Here is a 26,158-nt window from a genome sequence, read left to right as displayed (position 1 = left end):
GGATCCAGGATATGACATCAGAAGGGAACCAATGCTGGCGCAAGCATGTGCCAGCAAACATTTAAAGAGGTATGCAGGGGTGCTGATGTGGCAGGGAAGAGTAGGGGCACCCAAAAAGTGGGGAAGAGTAAAGAGGTGCATGACAATGCCAGGCACCACCACCCCGGGTGCCAACCTCCCTTGCTATGCCACTGAGAAGAGATACTTATTGGGTGGTTCTGATTGGGGGAAGATCAAGGGGGCTGTGAGAGTAGAAGTAGATTTTTTAAAATTTCAGACAGGAAGGGGCATTATGATGGGAACTGGGCCACAATTTTTTTGTGTTCCAGTGGGTGTGGTATGGATGGGGTGGCTGAGGATGTAAAGGAAAGGAAATGGTTTATAACTTTATTTTTTGTAAAACTAGTAGAGGGGGATTAGAATGAGCATTGCAGACAATTTATTTAAGTTGTATCAAAGGAGAGAATTGGTGGGAAGAGCGGAGGGAGTACAGCTTGAAGTAAGGAGTGAGTATTTGACAGAATGTAAGTAGCTAACACTGATTATTAATGCTAGCCTGCTAAATTTAAGAACATTGATTTGTGCAGCCTAAAACTTGCCATCTTGGTTTAGAGGAAAAAAAATCCAACTGGCTAGATTCAGCTGACATTGAGCTTCTTAACGGGGCACAACTTGTTGAGCTAGGTTAAGTGCTAGGCATTCTGTGAAGATTACCTCACTAATTACTAATTAATGAAAATAAGATGAATATTTTGGGGTCAATATTGAAACACCAAGGTCAGCATTAAAGTCCCCTTTTATAGAACTGCGGTAGCGATGCTGCCACAGTAAATGCACCAAAGTCCAGGAACTGAATGGGCTTCGTTGCATTTACAGTAACAGTATTGCTCCCGCAGCTTTGTAAAAGAGGCCCTAAATTAAATTAAATGCCTGCCATAATTATATTATTTATGTATCTGCAAAACCAATGGCACAAAATATACGTATTCAGTGGTGACTAGCACTAGATGTATGGATAGCAATTTTCAGCCTCTATCAGGATAGCTATGCCGGTAAAGTTAGGCCAGAAAAAAGAATGTGCTAAGATAGTGGTAAAATAATATGTCTTAATGGTAACAATGCACTTTGATAAATATGCCCCTAAGCTGTTACTCCTACCATGCAAATACAAATCTCCATTCATATTTTCGGGGGTTAGGGAAACAGCTCCCTCACGAATATTAAAAAATTGCAAATAACTTTATGGCCCCCACCTGACTCCCTCTGGACCCCCCACAGCTTACCTTTAAAAGCCCTGATAGTCTAGAGGTGAAGGAATAAGCTTCCTACACTCCTTCCCCCTGCAGATCCGCTATCAAAAATGGCTACCTCAGGTTCTTGCGAGACCACAGGAACTCACAAGACCGACAAAGGAACTTGAGGCAACCATTTTTGATATCTGCACAGGGCTGGACCATAGGAAGATCGCTCCTGCCCCGCTTCACTGCTGCACCACCAGGGCTTTAAAGGTAAGTTGTAGAAGCAGGAGGGAGGCTGCTTGTTTGGAGACTCGCAAATAACTGATTTTGTGAATCCCAAAACTATGAATATGGAGGGAGACCTTTATTTGATAGAATTTCATGTTTTTTGTGGTATTTGCTGTAAACAATGGGTTTTAGCAAGAGGGTGAAGATTATTGAATAGAAACTCCATACAGGTCATGCGACCAAAGATTTAGAGCAATTCGATAACCTAAACACTCATATTTTACCTGTGTGGTATCCCCCAGATTCTATAAATGGTGTACAAATTATGCTCTATCCTGAAATGTGCATGCAATTTAATTGGCTAACAAGCCAATTAGTGGCAATAATTGAGTGCTAACAATCAATTACTGGCAATAATTAGCAACAATTTGAATTTGCATGCACATCTTGAAAAGTACTATTCCGTAAAGATCTGTAGTATGTAATTCAAAAAGGGGCAAGTGCATGGGCATAGACAGGTCAGGAGCGTTCACTAAAAATGCATGCAATATTACTAAATACAGTGGAACCTTGGTTTACAAGCATAATTCATTCCAGAAGCATGCTCATAAAGCAAATTACTTGTATATCAAAGCAAGTTTCCCCACAGGAAGTAAGGGAAACGCTTGATTCGTTCCCCCCCCACCACCACCAAGGCCACTGGCATGCTCCCACCCTCGAGAACCAGTTTGCCCCCCCCCCAAACTGGCATCCCCTGTCCACCCAAACACAAGCCCTTACCCCGATCTGGCACTGGCACGCAGCACCAACCCACAGGATATGCCGGTGCCCGAAGATCCTGCCCCTTGCCTGGGCTGGGCCTTGAACATCTGGCCATTTCTTCATGGCGATCTGCACGGGGCAGGAGCGTAGGAAGATCGCTCCTGCCCCGAAAGCCCTCTAGACCACCAGGTAAGGCTGGGAAGGCGGCAGGGAGGGAAAAAAGATGGATTTTTTTAACATGAAGACTGTTTTTTTTTCTATTTTCCCCCTCCCCAGAAAAAATTGCGATTATATGAAACCGCGAGTGCAGGAACCGCAAATGGGGAGGGGTAAAGTGTATAGGAAAAGAAAAAAGAATGGATTCATGATCCATTCTCATGGGTCTCGGTACATTCCTTTCTTAATGGGGGTTATTTCATTCTCTCCTCTTATTCTCAGTAAGGAAACAGCATTCCCTTCCTAGATAGTAAATCATTTCTGTTCTCTAGCAATTAAAATTTGTTGTAATTGTATGGGATCCCAAAATACAAATTCACAGTAGGTTTCTAACACATTTATACATATGATATATTAATAAATGCCACTATTGTTTGTCTCTTATCGTGCACAGCAGTGCATGGTAGATTCCTACATTTGCCAATTATCTGAAAGTCTATGCCAGTGTAAACTTAAACCTTAAAATAAATAGATTTATTACCAGTACAGGTCATATTTATGTACAGCAAATTATTAATGGTCTATAATGTTCCATTGAATTTTATCTTCAATAACATTGTTTTCTAGCGCTGCTTCACATTTGTGGACCGTGGATTTGTGTTTAAAGTCATCAGCAGCTACATAAGTATGTTTGGTCCAGGGGATCATAAGGTAAATGAATCTAACTTTAAAATATAGAAAACAGTGGCCATTATTTATAAAGGAATGTGCTCCAAAAATAGAAGATACCCTTACGTCCTTAGCAACTTGATTTTTAGTAGATGCCAATTCTGTGCTACTTTTCTTGACAGAATAGGCTTGAAATGGACTTCTGATTACCCTCTTATCTATTTCAAGCCTATTCTATAAAGACAAGAAGGCAATTACTTTTCTTTATGAAATACTAGTGCAAGTGACAGAAAACACACGTACTTTTATGACATGATTACGTAGGGGGAAATTATGTAAATGGCATCTAAAAAAGATAGGCACCTATCTCTTGTCAATCACACTTAGGCATCTATTACAGAATCGCACTTAACTTAAAACTTGAACACTTGTAATGTTTGCCAGGGTTTAAAGGCCTAGATTAAGACCTTTAGAGAATCATGCCTAGCAGCGCCTAAGTCCTTCTCCGCCATTAAACACACCTACTTTGGAGTCAGGCACCTCTAGGCACTATGCAATATTGTAGGCACCTATCTTTTGTAGAATCATGCCTAAGAAGATATGGGCCTATTACCCAATTAATTGGGGGGGTGTTTCAATTATGAGCTTGTTAAAGCTCTTAATTGAGGCCAATATACTAATTAACCCCTCCTTTTACTGAGCCGCAACAGAGGTCTCTACCATGGCCCAGATGCTGCTCTGACCCTCATAGAATTCCCATGAGTGTCAGAGCAGTGTTGGAGCATTTAGCTCACCAGGCCACCGTAGAAATCTCTATCACGGCTTAGTAAAAGAGGGAATAAGTTAGGCACTTATCTTTAGGCACGTCTTATAGAATTTCCCCCTTAATGCCTAGATGTGAGTCAGAACAAGCATAAATTATAAAATCCTATAATTTATGTACATATATGCATACTGCGCCCATCCTCTGCCCAAACTCCACCCATGTGCATGCCAACTGGTAAAGTGAGATGCATCGAAATATGGTGCATACTTTTCCACTAGTTGTTATTCTGTAAGAGGCCATTTACACATGTAAGTGGCCACTTGTGCATGCAAATGACTTGAAAAGCTGCAATTTACACATTTCTAAAACTAGGCAAATCCTTATAGAATTATCATAGTTGTGATATTCAGCTGTAATATGTATAACAAGTTTTCTGTCCTTATTCATATTGCTGGGAAATGTACTCATGTTGCACCCTCATTCTGCTAAAGCACTATCCCCTGGATTTAGAAAGGTTGCCCAAAACTGAGCGTGGATCCCAGATTGGTGCCACACATAGTCAATATGCTCCAATAACTGAATTATTGGAGCGAACGAGAATTTAATTGGCACTAATTTTGATGTAGTCACTGATCTGGCTGCGTGCTATTCTGTAATAGCAGGTACCTAATTGGGATCGTGTGGCACTTAAAAGGGGTATGTGGCCCTAAAAGGGGCATGGGTGGGTCGAGGCAATCACAAAAGATGTGCCCAGAGTAGCAGGGACCGCACCCAATTTGCAGGCCAGGATTTATACCGGGTTTCAGCGGGCATAAGTCCTCCCGCTCAAAGCTGAGTGCTGAATTTGGCGTCCGCTCAATGCTACTCTATAGAGTGCTCATCCTGAAGCACCCTTTATAGAACAGCGTCGAGTGCTAAATTTTCAGCACCATTTAGGAGAGACAGGGTTGATATGATTCAGACGTTCAAATACTTGAAGGGTATTAACGTAGAACATAATCTTTTCCAGAGAAAGGAAAATGGTAAAACCAGAGGACATAATTTGAGGTTGAGGGGTGGTAGATTCAAAGGCAATGTTAGGAAATTCTACTTTACGGAGAGAGTGGTGGATGCCTGGAATGTGCTCCCAAGAGAGGTGGTGGAGAATAAAACAGTGACTGAGTTCAAAGAAATGTGGGATGAACACGGAGGATCTAGAATTGGAAAATAATATTAAAAATTGAATTAAGGCCAGTACTGGGCAGACTTGCACAGTCTGTGTCTGTATACGGCCATTTGGTGGAGGATGGGCTGGGGAGGGCTTCAATGGCTGGGAGGGTGTAGATGGGCTGGAGTAGGTTTTAACGGAGATTTCGGCAGTAGGAACCCAAGCACAGTACCGGGTAGAGCTTTGGATTCTTGCCCAGAAATAGCTAAGAAGAAAAAATTTAAAAAATTTAAATTGAATCAGGTTGGGCAGACCATTCGGGTCTTTATCTGCCGTCATCTACTATGTTACTATGTTATTTATAGAATCGGGTCCTGTATGGATAGTGCTAAAACATTAAAGAGCATTTCAGCAGCACTATCCAGACAGTGCCTCTGAAAATGAACAGACAAGAGATATCTACTTATAGCTGTCAATTTGAATATCTGGCCTATAGACTTCACACTCATTTACACCTTCCTTAGATTATTGCAGGAACCTTTTTTTTTTTTTTTTTTAATCTTTATTAATTTTCCAAATTAATACAAAGTGCCAAGAAATATATTGACATTAATAATCAACATAAGCACTTAAATTCAATCAATAACCATGCAGAAGAAAAATATCCCTCACCTCCCATTCAACAAATTAATCAAAGAATAACCAAAAAGATATCTCCCCCCCCCAACCCACCCTGTCCTGGACGTGTATAAAAAGAAACAAAAAATTTAAACAAAGACAATTATGTTGAAGTAACAAAGGATGTCAACGGGCCCCATACCAATTTAAAGAATTTGCTATGCCCCAACATACCATCATTCATCTTTTCGTATTCGTAACCTAAGTACAGAGGCTCTCTATTTCCTTTATAAAATGAGCAGAAAAGAGGAGCCTTTATGCAGAGCTCATGTAGACACCCTCTTATGAAATTAACATAGTAAATGATGGCAGATAAAGACCCAAATAGTCCATCCAGTCTGCCCAACCATACCCTCTCTTTAAATTACCGATTTAATTTAAATTGTCCTTTTTCCCAGCTCTTTCTGGGCCAGAAACCCAAAGCTCTGCCCGGTACTGTGCTTAGGTTCCATCTACTGAAGTCTCCGTCAAAGATCGCTCCAGCCCGTCTAAACCATCCCAGCCGTCAAAGCCCTTCCCAGCCCATTCGCAACCAAATGGCCATATATGGACACAGACCGTGCAAGTCAGCCCAGTACCGGCCCCAGTTCTTCAATATACTGTACACCATTATTTTCTGATTACAGATCCTCTGTGTTCATCCCACACGTTTTTTGAACTCTGTCAGCGTTTTCATCTCCACCGCTTCCCTCGGGAGCGCATTCCAGGCATCTCTCCATAAAGAAGAATTTCCTAACGTTACTCTTGAGTCTACCATCCTTCAACCTCAAAGTATGTCCTCTGGTTTTACCAGTTTCTTTTATCATGTACCTGCTTAATAAGTGCCTATGTATGTGCTTTTATAAAATAGAGTCCAGAATCAGCCTGGGTAGTGTGCAGATGTCCTTGCACAGAACGTTCAAATCAATTACCAGACATCAATACAAAATTTTAAATTGTGACTTAAAACTTTTTCATTTACAGATACCTACGCCTAAATAACACACATTTAGGAAAGCCTAAAAAGACCACATTCCCTTCCTTATGTATTATTCCCTACTATACCCTCTTTACCTATTTATCATGTCCTGTCCTGATACCTTACCGATTCCCAATACCGCTCTCCAATACCTTCCCAATTCCCCAAAGCAACTTCATCTACTCTTCATCTCCTCTTGAAATTACCAGATATCTTCTTCATGTAATACCTTTTTTGTAATTGTTTTGTAATCCACCTTGAACCGCAAGGCAATGGCAGAATAGAAATCTCTAATGTAATGTAATACCCCTCTTCTTTCTCTCTGTATTTAGATTTTAAGCCACCCAGTGGGCAGGATAGTAAATTCCCAATAAACATGGAAACTCGGAAACTATAAGCCTGCTTCAAAAAATGTGTAATCGTGCCTGTGAATTCTATAAATCTACCCATATTTATAAAATATAAGCATGCATTCCAGTTCCCAAAATGTGTCCCCGGGAATACCTACATGTGATCTACCTAAAAATATGCACAATCTTTCATCTTCCATACTGTATATATGTGAGCACGGTTGTGAAATTTAATTGAAGGTCTTTTGTTCATGTGAAACTGCCTTTACACATGGAAAGATCCTGTAAAATTACTTCCATGGAATTAGGGGTCCCATGTGCCCATAGAATTAGGGATCATTTTACTAAGCTGCAGTCAACACTAGCGTATGTTTACAGCCGAGTAAAGGCACTACTGCAGGGCGTGCTCAGGCAGGTCTGGGGGCTGATAACACGCATGCCTTACTCTAATTGGTTAACACAGCTAGATTGCCATGTGCTAACCAAATAGGCCCATATTCTATAAATGGCACCTTAAGTTGGTCACCAGTAGGTGCCCTAACAGCATCTAACTTAAGTGGGAAACACCGTTTAAAAAAGATTAAAAGTGGTTCTAAAAGAAAAATGTAGGCGCTTTATGACGCCTAACGCCACTGTAGGCATGGTAATGCCAGAAGTGGCATTGGGCATTATAAAGCGCCTTCATAGCTGCGATTCACATGGCAGGCAGGCGCCGGAAATGTAGGCCTTGAACACCCTGGCCTACGTTTCCAGCGCCTAGCTTTCACAAAGTCACGATTCTATAAACGGCGCTGTCACGTGATTGACACACAATCGGCGGCTATTTCTTAGGCAGCTGCCGACCACTGTGCCATTGATAGAATCTGGGCCTTAGTGCATTGTTAGCATCTACATGATGGCCAAGCGCTAATGGAAAAAGTAGTACGTGGCCATTAATAGAGGAAACTAGAAAAAGGGGCCAAAGTGGTGCTAAAAGTGGCCTAAAGCCCCCAGGCTTGGTAAAAGGGCTGCTAAGTGTTTTGGTTGTACATTAAAATGTATATTGCAATGCTTTTTTTTTAATGGTAGATGTACTAACCAATTTCAATCACATAAATAGCAGATTTCATACATCAGTGTAAAAGAGATTGATGTTCACATTTTTTCTGTGGGTATTTTAGACACACCTCAGGCTTAGGGAGATAAAAGTATAATAGAACTATAGAATAATGCAAATGAGAATTGATTTCCACTACAAAATAAAATGTCAAGTTGTATTGTAATATCTCAGACTTTGTTCCAGTACAAATTTGATTTTCTTCAAGAAGTCTGCAATCATGAACACTTTATTCCCTTGTGCCTACCTATAAGATCTTCAAACATTCCAGGTAACAATTTCATTACCTTAGCGTAGTTCCATCTTCTTTCTAGCAAAATAAGTTATTCCTGATAATAATGTTTCTTTAACAATTTTGGGGAGCATAGTTATTATTAAAATATTATCTGTTAGCAAAGATCATTGTTAAGCAATACAGTATTGACAAAAATATTTCATTAATGTGCATTTCTGCCTTTTCACATGAAGATATCTCAACACCTTCAGAATCGCCACACAGATCTCATGCTTCTGGTGAGTATTTAGTATGTTTCATACTGTGAGAAAGTGATAGACGTGTTAAGATTGTAGATATCCTTTGCACAAAAGAAAGTCTCCAAGCTGTATTGGTTTCCAAACTTACAATAAGTTCTATGTGGATGATACAATTTAAGTGGCCAAACTGCACAGACTGTGAGCCTATTATAAGAACACTAATGTGCATAAGTGTTCTTATAGAATATTAGTGTAAGTCAATGTCTGTGGGTATACATTTAGCCACGCCCACATACGCCATGTCAATTGCACCTCAATGCAGCAGTTTGGCAGCTTGCAAACAGTATTCTGTAAGATCAGCATGTAAATGCTGGACCTGCCCATGCCTAGGGTTAATAGATGTCCGGATTTCCCCAGACGTCCTCCTTTTAGAGGACATGTCTGTGTGTCCGAATGGCTTTTCAAAACCCGGCACTTTGTCCGGGTTTTGAAAAGCTTCCAACTAAGAGCGCCGTGGGGGATGGCATCTGTGTATGCACGGATGCAATGCGGTGACGTCATTGCATCACACCAGCACAAGCGCAGATGCCCTCCCGACAAGTGAACAGGTTGAGGGGCGGGGCGTGACTCAGGAGGAACTGAACGGGCCTGGGGCGGGACCATGGATCCGGATTTTAGTGCCAAAAAATCCGGTAACCCTAGCCATGCCCCACTCGTGCTCCTCCCCCTCTGAATGCCCCCTTGCATTTACACACTAAGGCAGTTGTGCAGTTATGTTACTAAAATACTGCCGAATGTAACAATCACATGTATAAATGTTACTATTCAATAATTTACGCTCACAATTGACACCTCACTTTATGCAGCCTGTTATAGAATGAAGGCGGCCTGTGGGGACAGAAGTCTGAATATGGATATTCGTACTAACCCTTTGGGATTTCTGACCCCCATAAAGTGTTCTGGGTGCCTATTAAAAGCTGAATAATTAGGTTTAAAGTCGGCCCTTATTGAGTAGTGTTGAGTGTTCTAGTAAGTCCCCCAGATTGTACAAATGGTGTGCAAATTTCCACATGCAAAAGATGAGTGCATAACGAACCTCCTCTTTTAGGAAGCCGCGTTAGGGTTTTTTATCGCAGGCCGCGGTGGTAAAAGTTCCGACGCGCATAGGAATTCTGTGAGCTTCAGAGCTTCTACTGCCATGGCCTGCGATAAAAAAAACCCTAAAGCGGCTTTATAAAATGGGGGGGGAGGGGAAATTCGATAACAAGCCAATCAGCGCCAATAATTGGCTGCTAACAATCAGTTATTTTGGTTAATTGGCAACAGTTTGGATTTGATTATGCATCTTGCTAAGCGCTATCCTATAAAGAACTGCACACAGATCTTATAGCACACAACTCAAGACGGCGCGTGGCCATGGGAGGAGCCTGGGTGGGTCAGGGGCGTTCACTAAAGATGTGCACAGTATTACTGAATACCGGGGGGGTCTGCATATAAATTACGTGCCAGGATTTACTTCAGGTTTCAGTTTTGCATGTGTAACAACTCTAAGCGCTATTCTATAAACGGTGCAGATCAGAGCGCGGTTAATAAAATAACACTCCGTGTGGATTGTTTTGTGTTGTTATTTAAGCACCGTATAATGAATTCAGTCCATTACCAGCCTAATCCTATATAAAATGCACTAAAAATTATGCTTGCAATTTTGGGCATGCTCCCAATTTGCACACATGATTTCATTGGATAATGAGCCAAATAGTGCTGAGACTTGGGTTCTTAACAAGAAATTATTGGGGCTAATCAGAATTAATTAAAATTTACACGTGGTTTTAGGTGCAATTCCATAAAGTATGCGTGCGAGGGGCCGCTAAATAATTCTTGGCCCTGCCAAGAAGAGGATGATGTGGAGCCATGAAATTTACAAGTGATTCCACACTTTTCTTGACACTTTTCTTTTTATTTCATATCATTGAAAGGAAAAGTGTCAAGAAAAGCAGGGAATAACTTGTAAGTTTCATGGCTCCACGTCATTCTCTTCTTGGCTAGGCTAAGAATTTTTTAGCGGCCCCTTGTGTTGTGATGTCATAATGCCTCATTCCACCAATGCCTAAGAGCCTGCCTCATTGGTGATGTCACAATGGCTCAGTTTCTCTATACTTGTGCCCATTTACTAGATGCATTTGCCTCACTGAAATGAAGTGTCAAGAAAAGTGTGGAATAACTTGTAAGTTTCATGGCTCCTCGTCATTCTCTTCTTGGCTGGGCTAAGAATTTTTTAGCGGCCCCTCGTACGCATATGAAATAGTGTGCCGCTGCATTAATAGGTGTTACCGCTTGAGTCTTCCTGAACCTAATTTTTCATCAATATTACTTCTAGATTTGTGAGATACCAGTGCTCAACGCAGTTTCAAAGCTCTAAAATGTAACTTCTCATATGCTTTGATTAAGATATGCCAGAATACACCCTAACCAATGAATTTTGTCGTAAACATTTCCTGGTTGGATTGCTGCTTCGGGAGGTCGGCTTTGCATTACAAGAAGATCAAGATATTAGACACTTAGCACTGGCTGTGCTTAAAAATCTAATGGCAAAGCATTCTTTTGATGATCGCTATGCAGATGAGGTAACATTTTCTTTCCCCTGCTACAAAGCTGTGGGCTTAGAAGGCTTATTTTGCATAGTCATGTAATTATTTTTGCTTTCTTTTTTAGAAAAAGCAAGCACAGATAGCAACTTTATACCTGCCTCTGTTCGGCATGCTTTTAGACAATCTTCCAAGGATTTTCATGAAAGAGATCTACCCATTCAATGTGAACACATCTAATCAGGTATCACTATTTCTTATAGGTACCAATGTACTAATTGGCGCCAGCAATTAATGCAAGTCAACATGATCTTTGCCGCGTGTGTTAATACCTCTATAATGAGATGCAAATGAGGTACAGGCACTGCAGACAGTGAGAGCTGAATTCAGTAAATGTTGATCAAAAAAGATGCCAAAAAAACAGAACTAAGTATCCTATAAAGGGCACTCAGGGGTGCCCTTTATAAAATAGAACATAACACCAATGTCCACCCACAAATTTGGGTGCTAGCATTTACACTAACTGAAACCTACTATAAATCCAATTGTTCTCCAAGGCTATCAGCTTCTTCTCAGATCCCCAGGGAGTTGGTAGATTGGAGGAAGCTAATCAGAGATGAGAGGAGAAATTGGATCAGAAAACCATTCTCAGCAACCAGATTGTTGACATTCCTGACAAGGTTGATATAACCTTGAAGGACCGCACAGTTATTGTGAAGGATTCAAGGGGAACTTTGCGCAGAGACTTTAATCAAAGATAGGAAGATATGATCAAGAATTTCTGGTATAGGGTTTACAGCAGGGGTGCCCAACGCGTCGATCGCGATCGACCAGTAGCTCAGGAAGGCAACTCGAGTCGATCGCACTCGTGTTGCCGTCCTGATCTACGGGCCGATCAGCCTTCCTCTCCAGTGTTCTCCCTAGGGCCTTTTAGCTGGGCGGTCCGCCCAGCTGTCATCTGCCGCTGCTGAACATTAAAAAAAAAAAACCAAAAAAAACGGCTTGGAGATTTCAGCCCCTAGCGAACTTATGCTCCGGGCTCTAACGTGTACGTGCAGGCTTCTCTTCTCTTCCCTCCGAAACTGGAAGTTATGTCCGGGGAGGGGGGGGAGAAGGGAAGCCTGCATGCACATGTTGAGAGCCCTGAAGCAAGCATTCGCTACGGGCTAATGCGGGAGACAGGTTAGTGAAGCATTTGTTCTTGTTCCTGTCGGGTCCTGCCTACTTTCTGTTTCCGCGAAGGCAGGACCTGGCAGCATTTCCCCCAATAGGTTGATCACGATCTTGGGCTGATCAGCCTTCCTCTTCCCGACAGCAGAATTGACGTCGGGGAGAGGAATGCTGGTTGGCCGAAGCAGGGAGAGCTTGGGGCCTGTTATTGGTGGCGTTTGGGTCCTGGTCCCCGATGGTAATGGCAGTGGCAGTGGCTTGGGGGAGGGCAGGGAGAAAGAAAGAAAAAGGGCAGGCAGGGAGACAGAAGGAAAGAAGAGAAACAGAAAAAAATGAAAGGGAGGCAGAGAGAAAGAAAGGGCAGGGAAGAGGAAGGAAAAGTTGGGGGGAAGGAATGAGGTCTGGAGGAAAAGAAGCATACAGGCTAAAAGAAGGGAAGAAAGATTGTATGCACAGTCAGAAGAAGAAAGTGCAACCAGAGACTCATGAAATCACCAGACAAGGTAGGGAAAATGATTTTATTTTAAATTTAGTGATCAAAATGTGTCTGAATTTATATCTGCTGTCTATATTTTACACTAAGGTCCCCTTTTACTAAACCGCAATAGAGGTTTTTAGCGCAGGGAGCCTATGAGTGTCGAGAGCAGCGCTGGGCATTCAGCGCAGCTCCCTGCGCTTAAAAACTGCTATCGTGGTTTAGTAAAAAGGGAGGGGGTATATTTGTCTATTTTTGTATGGTTGTTACTGAGGTGATAGTGCTTAGAGTCATCTGCTTTGACCTCTTTGAAAAACCCTGGAATAGGAATGATGATTAACATTTTCTATGCATACAGTGTGCTTTGTGTTTTTTTTAAATTTTATTGTTGGTAGATCATTTTGACTTGGTCATTTAAAAAGTAGCTCGCAAGCCCAAAAAGTGTGGGCACCCCTGGTTTACAGTATGTACCATCCCCTTTTAAGAGGCTCCCTAGGAGCATCAGGTATACGTTAGCAGTTTGATTCTCCCAGGAAGGAAAGATAAAGCCAACTCCAAGCTGGCCTTATCATTTTGTAAATAGCACAACCTGCTCAATCAAATGCAAACTGTATTATTCATTCAATTAATTATAATGAGCTGCTTTGTATGCATTTACATGTTTGATATTTGTTTGATATGTGTTTGATATTGTATGCATTTACATGTTTGCATTGTATTAAAAACCTTGTTAAAGAGAATGATTTTGCCATTTCAAGTGCTTTATTTAGCAAAACATGTACATTATTCCCTTAACACAGAAAGAGAGGCTTGTGCTATTTAAACTTACCTTCAAAGAGCTCTGCAAACCCCACCAGTCGAAGACCACTTCCTGGCAGAAGCACTTACACTCTGTGCAGCTGGCAGCAGTGTTCCTGAGCTGCTGCCACCCCGCCCCTTGCACATACTTGGAGGCTGGCTGTGTCATTGGCTTTGGAATACTGCTGCTGGCTGCATAGGACATGTTTCTGCTGGAAAGAGGTCTTCAGCTGGGGTGATTTGAAGATCCCTGCCACCTCAGGTATTTCTTTTGGTTTGATGGAGGAGGACACATACTCACACTTTCCCCTTTCCTTAGAGTCTTCAGCACTGTTCTCTGGTATCCTGCAGAAATACCTTCTTTTTGAATGATTTTTCTAAGGTCTTGAAAGATATTATAAAGGTTTTGAATTGAGTCTCTGAATCTCAGATGCAGATAGAGTTTTTCCCAGCTTTTCAGTTTCTCTTATGGTTCAAAATATTCGAGAGTTTAGCTGGTTTAGTCTGCTCTCACTTTCAGAAATTGTATGTTTCAATGATTCATTCTCTTGGGAACTTAAGAGCAGATGTCTTTGTTTTTATAAACCCAGTTTCCACCATGCAATATAATAAAACTATATTATACTAGTGTTTAAGCCCGTTACATTAACGGTGCTAGAATAGATGTGTAGACTTTTAGCACAATGGGTTGCTGAGGCATTTCTTTCTTTCTTACTTTATGTTTTTCATCTCTCTCCTGCCCCCCTTTCTTTCTGTCTCTATCCCCCTGTGTGTCTCTGTCTCTTCCCTGGCCCCCTGTCTTACTGTCTCTCTCCCTGGCTGTCTGTCAGTCTTTCTTTGTTTCTGTATCTTCTCCCTTCGCGAGTGTGGGGCAGTTGTAGGCACGCATGCGCACTCCTTCCGGCCACGGACATACGGAACATGCAGGTAGGAGTGCGCGTGCGCCGCTTAGGGTTTTATTATCTATTCATTAAGCCCGTTACATTAACGGGTGCTAGAATATATGTCTGTCTATCTCCCTCCCGCTGACTCTCTCTCTCTCCCTGGCCCCCTTTCTCTGTCTGTCTTTCTGTCCCTCTCCCTGCCCCTGTGTCTTTCTTTCTTTCTGTCTCCCTCTCTCCCGCTGTCTATCTGACATTTTTTCCCATTTCCCTGTGCAGCAGCATTTCCATCCCTATGCAGCAGCAACAGCATTTCCCTCCTATCCCCCACCTTTCCTGTGCAGAAGCAGCAGCGGTATTTCCCTTGCCCTCCAGGTCCCAGTATAGCAGTAGCAGCATTTTCCCCCACCCCCCTTTCCCTTCTCTTACCGCGATCTGGCCTGTTCCGTTAGGCCCCTCCCCCTTCTTTTACTGCGTTGTCCTGCTCGATCTGGCCTGCTCCTGACCCTCCCATCCGACCCTCCCACCACCAACAAACTTCCCGGCTCCAGCCGCGTAGGCAGCACTTTAAACACGCTGCTTCACGGCCTTCTACTGCTGATTTCCTCTCCCGCATCTGTCTCCGATGATGTCATCAGAGATGCGGCAGAGGAAATCGGCAGTAGAAGGGCGCGAAGCAGCATGTTTAAAGTGCTGCCTACACTGCCGGAGCCGGGAGGTTTGTGGAGGGTCAACGGGCGGAGCAGGGCTGCTCTCCACCACTCAGTTGCTGCCATTGGAATGCAAGCAGGGCCGCGAGTGTGGGACAGTTGTAGAGCACATGCGCACTCCTTCCGGCCATGGTCATACAGAACACGCAAGTGGGAGTGCGCATGCCCCGCTTAGGGTTTTATTATAGAGATGGTAATCATGGCACTCAACCAATTTGATGCAGATATCCACAAATCAGCCATAACAAATTACTTTTCTAATGAAATTGCCAGTTAACAGAAATCCACAAAAGGTAGATTCAATATTGAGGGTAATTGTGAGCATGAAACATATTTTGCATTTTCCTGTTATAAAGATGAGTTTCAGTAGATATTATTTATAATTACCTAATCTGGTTAGGAATAAACATGTTTCCAATATCAAGAAATTTATTCTAATTATTAAAATAATTACCTAAGAATCTGGATTTAAATAAAGTACTGTGTATGCACCAAAACCTCTATTGCTTATGATTAACTTTCTTCTTCAGGGGTCAAGAGATGATTTAAGCACTGCTGCAGGATCTCAGAGTCAAGCAGCTCTGAAACATGCAAACTCAGTGGATACATCATTCTCAAAAGACGTCTTAAACTCTATAGCAGGTATTTAGAGAGAGTTGATGTTAAGCTTTGTTGGTGAAAATATTGTCACAGTCATCAAACCTAACACTCTCCCCCTGCCATCTCACCACCACCTTACTAGAAAATATATTGAAAGGTTTGTTGTTGTTTTTTTTGGGGGGGAGGTTGAAGGCATTATTTATATGTGTTTAACCCAACTGGGGATAAAATTATTCAGTTACGCTGATGACTTCACGATCATCATCTCATTTGCCAACTCCATCTCAGAAACCATTCTCAAAGCATCAGAAGCCATAAACTTGATGGAGCACTGGATGACAGACTTCAAGCTCAAGCTCAACACAGAGAAGACAAAATTTTTTGTCGCTTCACCACACCCGCTTGACACCAAAACACCACTAGGCATCAACAAACGTAAATACCCCATACAGCCCATCATTAAAATACTGGGTGTAACTCTCGACCAATGCCTAACCATGAAAGACCAGATGGACTCCTTAATCATAAAGGGTTTTTTCACCTTCTGGAAGCTTAAATCCATTAAATCATATTTTGACTAAAAATTACGCCAGGTGTACACCTGACATGGCCTCCGCGTGTGCGGATCACCGGACTTGATGGGCCGAAGGTCTGATCCAGGGATGGCGCTTCTTATGTTCTTATGTTGACAACTCTACATTCAGAATCCTGGTACAATCCCTCGTACTGAGTCAACTCGACTATTGTAACATCGCCTATTTAGCAATCTCCCAAAAGAATATGCGACGCTTACAATTAATGCAAAACGCTGCGGTCAGACTTATCTTCGGTCTGAAGTAATTTGACCACGTGACGCCATACTACAAACAGCTACACTGGCTACCCTTGGAAGCTCGTGTAAAGTTTAAGTTCGCCTGCCTCTGCTTTAAAGTTCTTTACGGTCTAGCCCCTAAATACATAACCGACCTCTTCTCCTTCTCAGCCAACAGACACAAGAGAAGCTCCCACTTGCACTTCGTTTCCCCCCCGGTTAGAGGTTGCAAACTAAAAAAACACCATGAACACCTTCTCTCACATCAAGCAGCGTTATGGGGTAAAAATCTAGAACAACTGCTCTCGCCCACCACTTACGAGGTATTCAGGAAGCGCCTCAAAACTCACCTGTTCTTGAAATATCTAGACAGTTGATCCGCTCCTCTCTTTCCCCTCTTCAATGGTTCTCTTGTCCCATCCCCCTCTTGTTGACCAATCCCCTAACTTCTCTCAACTTGTACTTCATTAATCTTTTGTAAACCGTATAGAACTTAACGGTACTGCGGTATATAAACTGTTATTATTATTATTATTTATTATATTATTGTATTTGATGCATCATACTGTATCTGATGTTTGCATTTGATGTTGCTTGCATGATTTACAAAGCTTTCTACCATATGATATGCTGGAAAGAATTATACGAGGGCGAATCAAAAATTAAAGGCAATTGTTAAATTATGCGATAACTGGAACAGAGCTAGCGAAATGCAACATATGTACTCGTACATTGCCTGATGGATAGTTCGTCCACACACAGTGCAGTGCTCCATTGCAAGATTGCACAACTGAAGAACAATGTGCAGTAGTGTGCTTTATTTGGGCAGAGGGAGTGAAACCTGTGGAAATTCACTGTCTGATATTGACTCAGTATGGTCATAGCATCATGAATCAATGAGTGGGTAAAAAGGTTTAAAGTGGGAAGAACAGGTGTGGTCGCCCATCAACATCGCATACACAAGAGCACATTGACAGGGCAGATGCTTTGATTAGAGAAGACCGACAGATAATGGTGTCTCAATTGGCTGCAAATTTGGATATCAACTATGGATCTGCATTTGCCATAATGCATGATGACGTGTGATACAGAAATGTCTGCGCACGATGGGTTCAGCACAAGCAGCAGAGTGTGGAGGTTGCAACCCAGTTTCTGAGACGGTACGTAGAAGATCCGTGTATTCTGGAGAGAATTGTAACTGGCGACGAGACGTGGGTGCATCACTGTGACCAGGAGAGCAAAAGACAAAGCATGATGAAATAAAGGAAGCGGTGCCCACCTGGCTTTGGGAGCAGCCAAAAAACCTTTTCTCTGGAGGAATGTGTCATCTTGCATAGGGACTATGTGCGTCGTCTTGCTTGGGGACTATGTGGAAAAGTGATATGTTCAATTGCTCATAGTTACTTCTATTAAAGCCAATAAATGTATTTTGCCTTTATATTTTGATTTACCTTCATATAAAAGGGATACATGTGTGTCCATGGATACAGTAATGCCCCCAAAAGGGAATGGATATTCACCAAACTTGTCATAGAAGAAGAGTTTGGAAACTAGAAATATTAGATCAGTATTTATATAGAACCAAGTCTCCAAAATAAGTTTCCGTTGCTTTATATGGCAAATAGTTACAGACTGCAGAATGTTACTTCTACTACCACTAATCATTTCTATGGCACTATTAGATGTAACATAGTAGATGACGGCAGACCCGAATGGTCCTTCCAGTCTGCCCAACCTGATTCAATTTAAATTTTTTTTTTTTTTTTTTAATTTTCTTCTTAGCTATTTCTGGGCAAGAACCCAAAGCTCTACCCGGTACTGTGCTTGGGCTCCAACTGCTGAAGTCTCCGTCGAAGCTCTCTCCAGCCCATCCACACCCTACCAGCCATTGAAGCCCTCCCCAGCCCATCCTCAACCAAAAGGCCATATACAGACACATACCATGCAAGTCTGCCCAGTACTGCCCTTAGTTCCTCAATATTTACTATTATTTTCTGATTCTAGATCCTCTTTGTTCATCCCACACTTTTTTGAGCTCCGTCACCATTTTCCTCTCCACCACCTCTCTCGGGAGCGTATTCCAGGCATCCACCACCCTCTCCATAAAGTACAATTTCCTAACATTGCTCTTGAATCTACCATCCCTGAACCTCAAATTATGTCTTCTGCTATTCACTAAACACATATGTGAGACAGTCCCTGCTCGACCGAGCTTACAATCTATTCTAGAGAGACAAACAGGACAAATAATGGATAGGATAAATAAGGGATTAGAGAGTTACTTATTATGAGAATGATTAAAATAAACATGGGTCCTGAACAGGTAAATAGGAGTTAGGAATCAAAAGGAGTCTCAAGAGGTGGACTTTTAACCTAGATTTGGATAAGGCCAGAGACAGACCTTGACACACCAACCAGGGGTGTAGCCGGAAGTTGATTTGGGGAGGTCTGAGAGAGGACAAGCATTTCCTTTCAGTTCTCCTCCCCCCTCCCACCCCTGCTGCCATGGTTGCCAGTGCCATCCTCCCACCACTGCCAAAGCTATTGCCATTGCCAAACCTCCCCCCCCTCCCCAATCATAATTTTGCTGGTGGGGATGCAGACTTCTGCTGCTCAGGCAGTGTGGTCTAGGCCAGGGGTGTCAAAGTCCCTCCTTGAGGGCCGCAATCCAGTTGGGTTTTCAGGATTTCTCCAATGATTATGCATGTGATCTATGCTTTCAATGCTTATTCATTGGGGAAATCCTGAAAACCCGACTGGATTGTGGCCCTTGAGGAGGGACTTTGAGATCCCTGGTCTAGGCTCTGCCAAGGAAAACTCTTCAGTTGGTGGGGTTTGAACACCAACCTAAAGTACTTAGGCAACTAACCTCATCCCACAATAACTGATCACTAGTTTTTAACTTTGTTAAATCCACTCAATTTGTAGCATCTTTCTATCAATGTTAACCGGCAGAAAATTGTTAAATCCATTCAATCTGTAACATCTTTTAATTATTGTAAACCGCATAGAACTTCACGGTCCTGCGGTATATAAACTGTTATATTATTATTATTATATACTGGCTGTCACTGTGTTAGAGAGGACCAGAGCCCAGCATGGGGGGGGGGGGGGTTCCAGGATCCAGAAGCCACTCCATGGCTATGCCACTGACTCCGGAAGTCTGTTCTAGACATGTGGTGCAGCAAGATAAAAAGAACATTTGAAGCTAGCAGTGGATTAGAAGGATATAAATACATGAGACTTGCCTAATAAATGGAGCTCATAGGGTGGGGTGCAGGGAGAGATAAGAAAGGAGAGATGCTGAGGAGCTGCAGAATGAAATCACTTATAAGAGGATGTGGAAATGGAGGAAAGGGCTCATGGGGGGGGCATAGTGATGTCGGCAGAATAAAAGTCATGCAGCGGAATTTTTGAACAGATTGAAGGGCCCTGTCACCCTCCCAGCAGCTTGGTCCAGAGTAATTCATGGCAGACAGAGAGAGGGAAAAAAATCTGAAACACTTGGTGTAGGGTGGCACCAAAAGGCATCGTTAAGCAACCTTGCTATATACTTCCAAAGCCATACACCATCACCTATAGCTACATACTATCGTAGATACAAAGGTCCATATCGACACATACCTAACCTACACTTCTACTTTACACACACCACCTCACAATCAACATACAGTAGTTTCCATACATTCCATAATATATACAGGCCCCTATTCCCTCCTCACACATTCCTTCCAGACTCCCCATGCACACGCTCCACAGATCATACACCTAAGCATCTCATCTGCCACAATGCATATATCGCATAGCCATCTTTTCCCCACACAATAATACTCTTCCCACTATGGGCTCCTTTTACGAAGGTGCGCTAGCGTTTTTAGCGCATGCACCGGATTAGCGCGCGCTAGCCGAAAAACTACCGCCTGCTCAAGAGGAGGTGGTAGCGGCTAGCGCACACGTCATATTAGCGCGCGCTATTCCACGCGTTAAGGCCCTAATGCGCCTTCGTAAAAGGAGCCCTAAATATCCCTTACACGCCACACTTCAGAGCAACTGTAAACATGAATGTTGATATCAGTGCCGGGGTGAGACATTTAAAGCACAGCTTTAAAATGTAAAATGGCCACTATTATATATGGAAGCTTAGTGCAGTCATACAGAGCCTCGAATCATCTTAATTGTATCCATCTTTATGTTTAGTTTTTTGTGCCCATCCATCCATTGCCATCTTCAGCATGTGTGCTGTGAATTATTTGCAGCTTTTTCATCAATAGCTATCTCTACAGTGAACCATGATGAATCAAGGACATCTTTAGCCAGTATTGAATCTAACCCAAGTATCAATGAAAAAAACTGTGAGAAAATGGACAACTGTGAAAAGGTATTTTTTTTTTTCAAATACTATTGCACAATTTTTAAAAGGTGAAACTCATATCACGTAGTGAGTGACTTTCTTTATGCTTTAAATTACATAGATAACAAGACCTCTTTCTTTGATTGGATCAGCTCTTCGTTATGACAAATTAGATCAGGCTGAAACAAGAAGTCTTCTCATGTGTTTCCTGCATATCATGAAAAATATATCAGAGGGTAACTGTTTGTTTTCTTGGTCTGAAATTTTGTCTTTGTATTTCAGGGGTTAAATAGATAAAATCTAATTTTTGTTTGCAGATACCCTGGTATCCTACTGGCAGAGAGCTCCAAGTACAGAAATATCTGACTTTTTCAACATTTTAGAGTAAGTTTTGACCGTGCTCCTTATGCTTAGAAGCACTTGGAAAATATAGATCATTTACAGTATACGTAGCTGTACAGTTCCATATCATTCTATAACTATGAGGCTCATTTTCAAAAAATCATAGATGTCCAAAAGACAGCACTTAGATGTCTTACTAGTCAAAATGTCCAAGTGGGCAGTCTCAAAACAGACTTTCTAGATGTCTTTCTGGTTCTTATGTCTCCAGTGCATCCAAATCTTAAGGGGGCATGTTAGAGGCGGGCTTTGGGCGGGCTTAGGACTTGGATGCTCATCAGGCATAATCAAACCTTTAACAAAAGATCCTGGGCTTTTTTTTAGACATTTGGAGCTAGACCTGTTGTAAAAGTGTCTAAATGCTAAAAAGGTGCCCAAACTGACAGATGACCACTGGAAAGATTAAGGCATGCCTCTCCCCCCCCCCCCCCCATTTCTCCCCCAGTGGTCACCAACCCCCTCCCACCACCCAAAGATGTTTTTAAAAAAACACTATATATTGTAGCCTGTACTATGAGGGGGTGATGAAAAGTTCTCAGCCCAAGCAGCTTTAGCACAGACATTTGAGCCGATAGAGCAGAAGTTACTGCAGTGAATTTCACATTAAATGTTCCAGGTATAGATGTCACCATATCTTGCTTATATTGTATGGTGAGCCCTCAAAAACATACTATACCTACATTAAGATGACACCCGTAGACATAAGGGCTATAGTAAGTTTTGGGTAGGTTTTGGAGCATACAATAGAAGCAAGATATAGTGACATCTGTACATGGGACTGTACATGGGACATCACTACAGTACTTCTTAGAAGAGCCCCTCTGCTATGTTCAGCTATCTGCAGGCTGCCTAGAATTAAATTTGCTTTTGTGTATTTTTCATGTGGATGTATTTATATTCGAGAATGTTCAAAAAAGATTGACATACTAAGGACCAAAAACATCTATATAGGCTGTTTGTTTTGTTTTGTTTTTAAATAGACGTCTTGCTGTTTTGAGAATGAACATTTTCTCTACTGGATTTCTGGATGCCTTCCCAAAACGTCCAAATTCAGAGGCTTTGACATCCTATCGAAAAATCTCGTCCACGTGCATAATTTAAAGGAATGCCCCCAATGACCCGCCCATTTCCATGCCTCCTTTTTTGACTCGCTTATAAAATTTAAGAGTGAATCCTGTGCCTCAATGTATATACGTAACTTTTCATTCATTCTAATTAGTGCCAATAATTGTTTCTTGGAATGCCAATTATTTGCTCTAATTAGCTTGCTATTCAATAAATTGCGTATGCGAACTGGGCATGTGCCCAAATTTGCGTGCACTTACTTACTTACTTCCTGTCTGCTAATGCCTCGATCACCATGTACCAGCATGCAATCAAACTACTATTAATTATTTCTATAGCACTACCAGACGTACACAGCACTGTACGGAGTCACGAAGGAGACAGTCCCTGCTCAAAGGAGCTTACAATCCAAACAGACAAACAAAATGCCATGGATAAATTTAGGGGGAATGGCTAATCTGCTGGCTAGGGTGGTGGGGAGTAGGGTTATGGATTAAAGGCTACATCAAAAAGATGGGTTTTCAGTCTGCTTTTAAACAAGGGAAGGGGTGTGGCGAACAAACTCAGGTAGTTTATTCCAGGCATACGGGGCAGCTAGATGAAAGGAACAAAGTCTAGAACTGGCAATGGAGGAGAAGGGTACAGCTAAGAGCTGAACTGAGGGAGTTTTCTGGGAGGTGACTAAGGAGAGAGAAGAGATATTGAGGGGCAGCAGAATGAGCGCACTTGTAGGTTAGTAATAGGAGTTTGAACTGTATGCGAAGGTGGATAGGGAGCCAGTGAAGTGATTTAAGGAGAGGGTAAGGTGAGTGTAGCGAGGTTGGTAGAAGATGAGTTGTGCAGAAGAGTTTTACACAGATTGTAGGGGGGAGAGGCAACACTGCGGCAGACCAGTTAGAAGTAGATTGCGGTAATCTAAATGTGAGATTATGCGAGAGTGTTGACAAGGGTCTGGGTAGTGTGCTCAGAGAGGAAGGGGCAAAGTTTCGTGATGTTGTAGAGATAGAAGCAACAGGCCTTAGCAATTTGTTGGATGTGCGTAGAAAACGAGAGGCCGGAATCGAAGCCGACTAGGAATCAAATTTACTAATACTATAAACTAAACACAAACTATGTTTCTTTCAGAGTATGCCTTCAAAACTTCAGATATATGGGGAAGAGAAACATAAGGAGGTAATGCTGAAAATGATAAGAATATTGAATTTTGAAATTCATCGGAAGCTTCTTGAGAGTCATTTTCATACTGCCCTCATGGGTACATTTTACCTATGCAGTTTGCATCAGTTTTCCAAAACGAAAATACGTTTGTTCTTTCACTTTGAGCACTGCCTAAGGAAAAGACATTTAAATCTTCTTTTTATGTGCATTTATCAGCAGTAAAATCGGATTCATGAGTCAAGATGAGAATAACAAGTTCATTAACCATATAATTAATAGCAGTGGAAGAAAAAAGACCTCTGATGCCAATTGCCACAATATTTTATAGTGTTATCATTGGGCAGCCAATATCTTACTTAGGTCCAAAGCCTCCTTTCCAGTTTTTATAGCATGTATATATTTGAAGTGTTTTAGTGTTACTAATGTCATTAAAACTCAAAACATGTTCTTACTGAAGGTTAAAAACCACTTCCATAGGGTCACACAGTAGTTTTTGGATCAGTGTGCACTTCTCAGGCACTAAAATTACTTTTTATTTTTTGGTGCTGAGGGTCTGTTTGGGGGTGGAGTTTTGGTGTGTTCTGCATTAATCAGTTAGAACATAAGAACATAAGAAGCGCCATCTCCGGATCAGACCTTCGGTCCATCTAGTCCGGTGATCCGCACACGCGGAGGCCCTGCCAGGTATACACCTGGCTTACCCTATAGCCAACCATATCTCTATATGCCTCTCTCAAGGAGATATGCATCTAGTTTGCCCTTGAAGCCTAGGACTGTCGATTCTGCAATAATCTCCCCTGGGAGAGTATTCCAGATGTCAACCACTCTCTGTGTGAAGCAGAACTTCCTGATATTAGTCCTGAACTTGCCCCCCCTTATCTTCATTTTATGTCCTCTTGTCCGTGTCAAATTGGACAATGTAAATAATCTTCTCTGCTCTATTTTGTCGATTCCTTTCAGTATTTTGAAGGTCTCGATCATATCCCCACGCAGTCTCCTTTTCTCAAGGGAGAACAATCCCAGTGTTTTAAGTCGATCCTCATATTCCAGTTTCTCCATACCCTTCACTAGTTTAGTTGCTCGCCTCTGCACCCTCTCCAGCAGTTTTATATCCTTCTTTAAGTAGGGAGACCAATGTTGGACGCAGTATTCCAAGTGTGGTCTGACCATTGCCCTATAAAGCGGCATTATAGTTAGTGCAGCTACATTGCTGTATGGCAGCTGATTAGCATATGATTAGCAGAGCCTAGACAATAGGCAGTGGCATAATAAGGGGGATGGGTTGGAGGTCAGACCACCCCGGGTGCCATCTTGGTGTAGACGCGGCACCTCTCCGCTCGCTCTCATGCCACACTCGCGCTTTCCCTTCCCCGCTCCCCGTACCTTTTTTTAAATCTTTGCCAGCGCAAGCAACTACTCTAGCCTGTTGCTTGCGTCAGCCTGGCTCCCTCTGAAATCACTTCCAGGTTGCGGGCCAGGAAGTGACGTCAGAGGGAAAGCCAGCAAGAACAGCAGACCGGAGAAGCTGCTCACATTGGCGAAGATTCGAAGAGGTACGTGGGTGGGAAGAGAGGGCGCGATGTGGTGGGGGGATGGTGAGGAGGGCAAAAGGAGTGGCGCTGAAGGAGCAAAGGGGCAGAGAGGAAGGCCCAGGGGGGTGTCACCACCCCAGGCGCCTCCTACCCTTGCTACGCCACTGGCAGTAGGGTTCTGATTCCATAAATGGCACCTAAATTATAGGCACCGAGGAATGCGGCACATAGCGTAAGTCAATCTGAAGTTAGGCGCCATTTATAGAATCATGCCTAGCAGCACCTAAAGTACACTTAGGTGCCAGTAGGCGCCCTAACCTTAACGCTCTCTATTTATGCCAGGGCTTTCTTTGCCTAAAAACAGATGCTTAAGTCCACTTTAGGTGCTTACAAGCAAAACATGCCCAGGATCTACCCCTAGCCATGCCCACTTTCTGGTAGATGCCTTGGACTAGGCACCTACCTGAATGTGGTAGGTGCCTACCAACCAATTAATTTTCATTCAAGCAAATTATGAGGTGCTAATTGCTTGTTATTGGCACTGATTACGCTTTTTAAATAATTAAGTTGGGCACCTATATTGGCTAGGTACACCAATCTAAGTGCCTAACTATAAGCGTCTTTTATAGAATTTGGGTCTAGGTGTCAGTAAGCATTCCTACAGTAATGGGGAAGATAGCATGTGGCCATTAATAGAGGAAATGGAAAATGCAGCCATTTCACAGCCACGCTAAAAGTGGCCGCAGCGCATGGGAAAGCCTTGGGTTAGGCCACATTTTAGTGCAGCTTAGTAAAAGGACCCCGTGACTTCTTACCATATGTGTACAAGTCTCAAACTTTAGAAAAAACTCGGATCAATTTTGCCTATAACTTTGCATGTTAATGACATATTTAATGGTCACTTTTTCTCAACAGGAAAATAGCTGCTGCCTTCAAACTTGTGCAGGCCACCCAGAATAATGGAACACTCAAAGGCTCCAGTACATCCTCTCAGGCTGGTCTGCCAACACAGTGGTAATGTTTCATTAACACGTTCTACAGTATCAAAGACCCTAGGATTATTACATTACTCTAATTATGAGAATTACAGGTTACCTACAC

The 26,158-nt window shown here is 42.4% G+C and overlaps 1 protein-coding gene across 8 annotated transcripts in view; it reads left to right on the top strand.

Moving 5' to 3' along the window:
• DOCK10 (dedicator of cytokinesis 10) overlaps positions 1–26,158 on the top strand; it is a 432,092-nt gene that overhangs the window by 324,494 nt on the left and 81,440 nt on the right. For 6 of the 8 annotated variants that reach the window (XM_033958682.1, XM_033958685.1, XM_033958678.1 and 3 more), the window contains 11 exons: positions 3,012–3,095; positions 8,223–8,319; positions 8,517–8,561; positions 10,971–11,146; positions 11,235–11,351; positions 15,672–15,783; positions 20,809–20,930; positions 21,025–21,139; positions 21,221–21,287; positions 23,493–23,540; positions 25,973–26,071. In XM_033958682.1, coding sequence (XP_033814573.1) covers positions 3,012–3,095; positions 8,223–8,319; positions 8,517–8,561; positions 10,971–11,146; positions 11,235–11,351; positions 15,672–15,783; positions 20,809–20,930; positions 21,025–21,139; positions 21,221–21,287; positions 23,493–23,540; positions 25,973–26,071 — 1,082 coding nt within the window. The remainder of the gene's footprint in view (positions 1–3,011; positions 3,096–8,222; positions 8,320–8,516; positions 8,562–10,970; positions 11,147–11,234; positions 11,352–15,671; positions 15,784–20,808; positions 20,931–21,024; positions 21,140–21,220; positions 21,288–23,492; positions 23,541–25,972; positions 26,072–26,158) is intronic. The other 2 variants (XM_033958680.1, XM_033958679.1) reach the window with 2 other exon arrangements.

Source organism: Geotrypetes seraphini, chromosome 9 (genome assembly GCF_902459505.1).
Source record: "Geotrypetes seraphini chromosome 9, aGeoSer1.1, whole genome shotgun sequence".
Lineage (NCBI taxonomy): Eukaryota > Metazoa > Chordata > Amphibia > Gymnophiona > Dermophiidae > Geotrypetes > Geotrypetes seraphini.
This window is presented reverse-complemented; position numbering and strand designations above follow the sequence as displayed.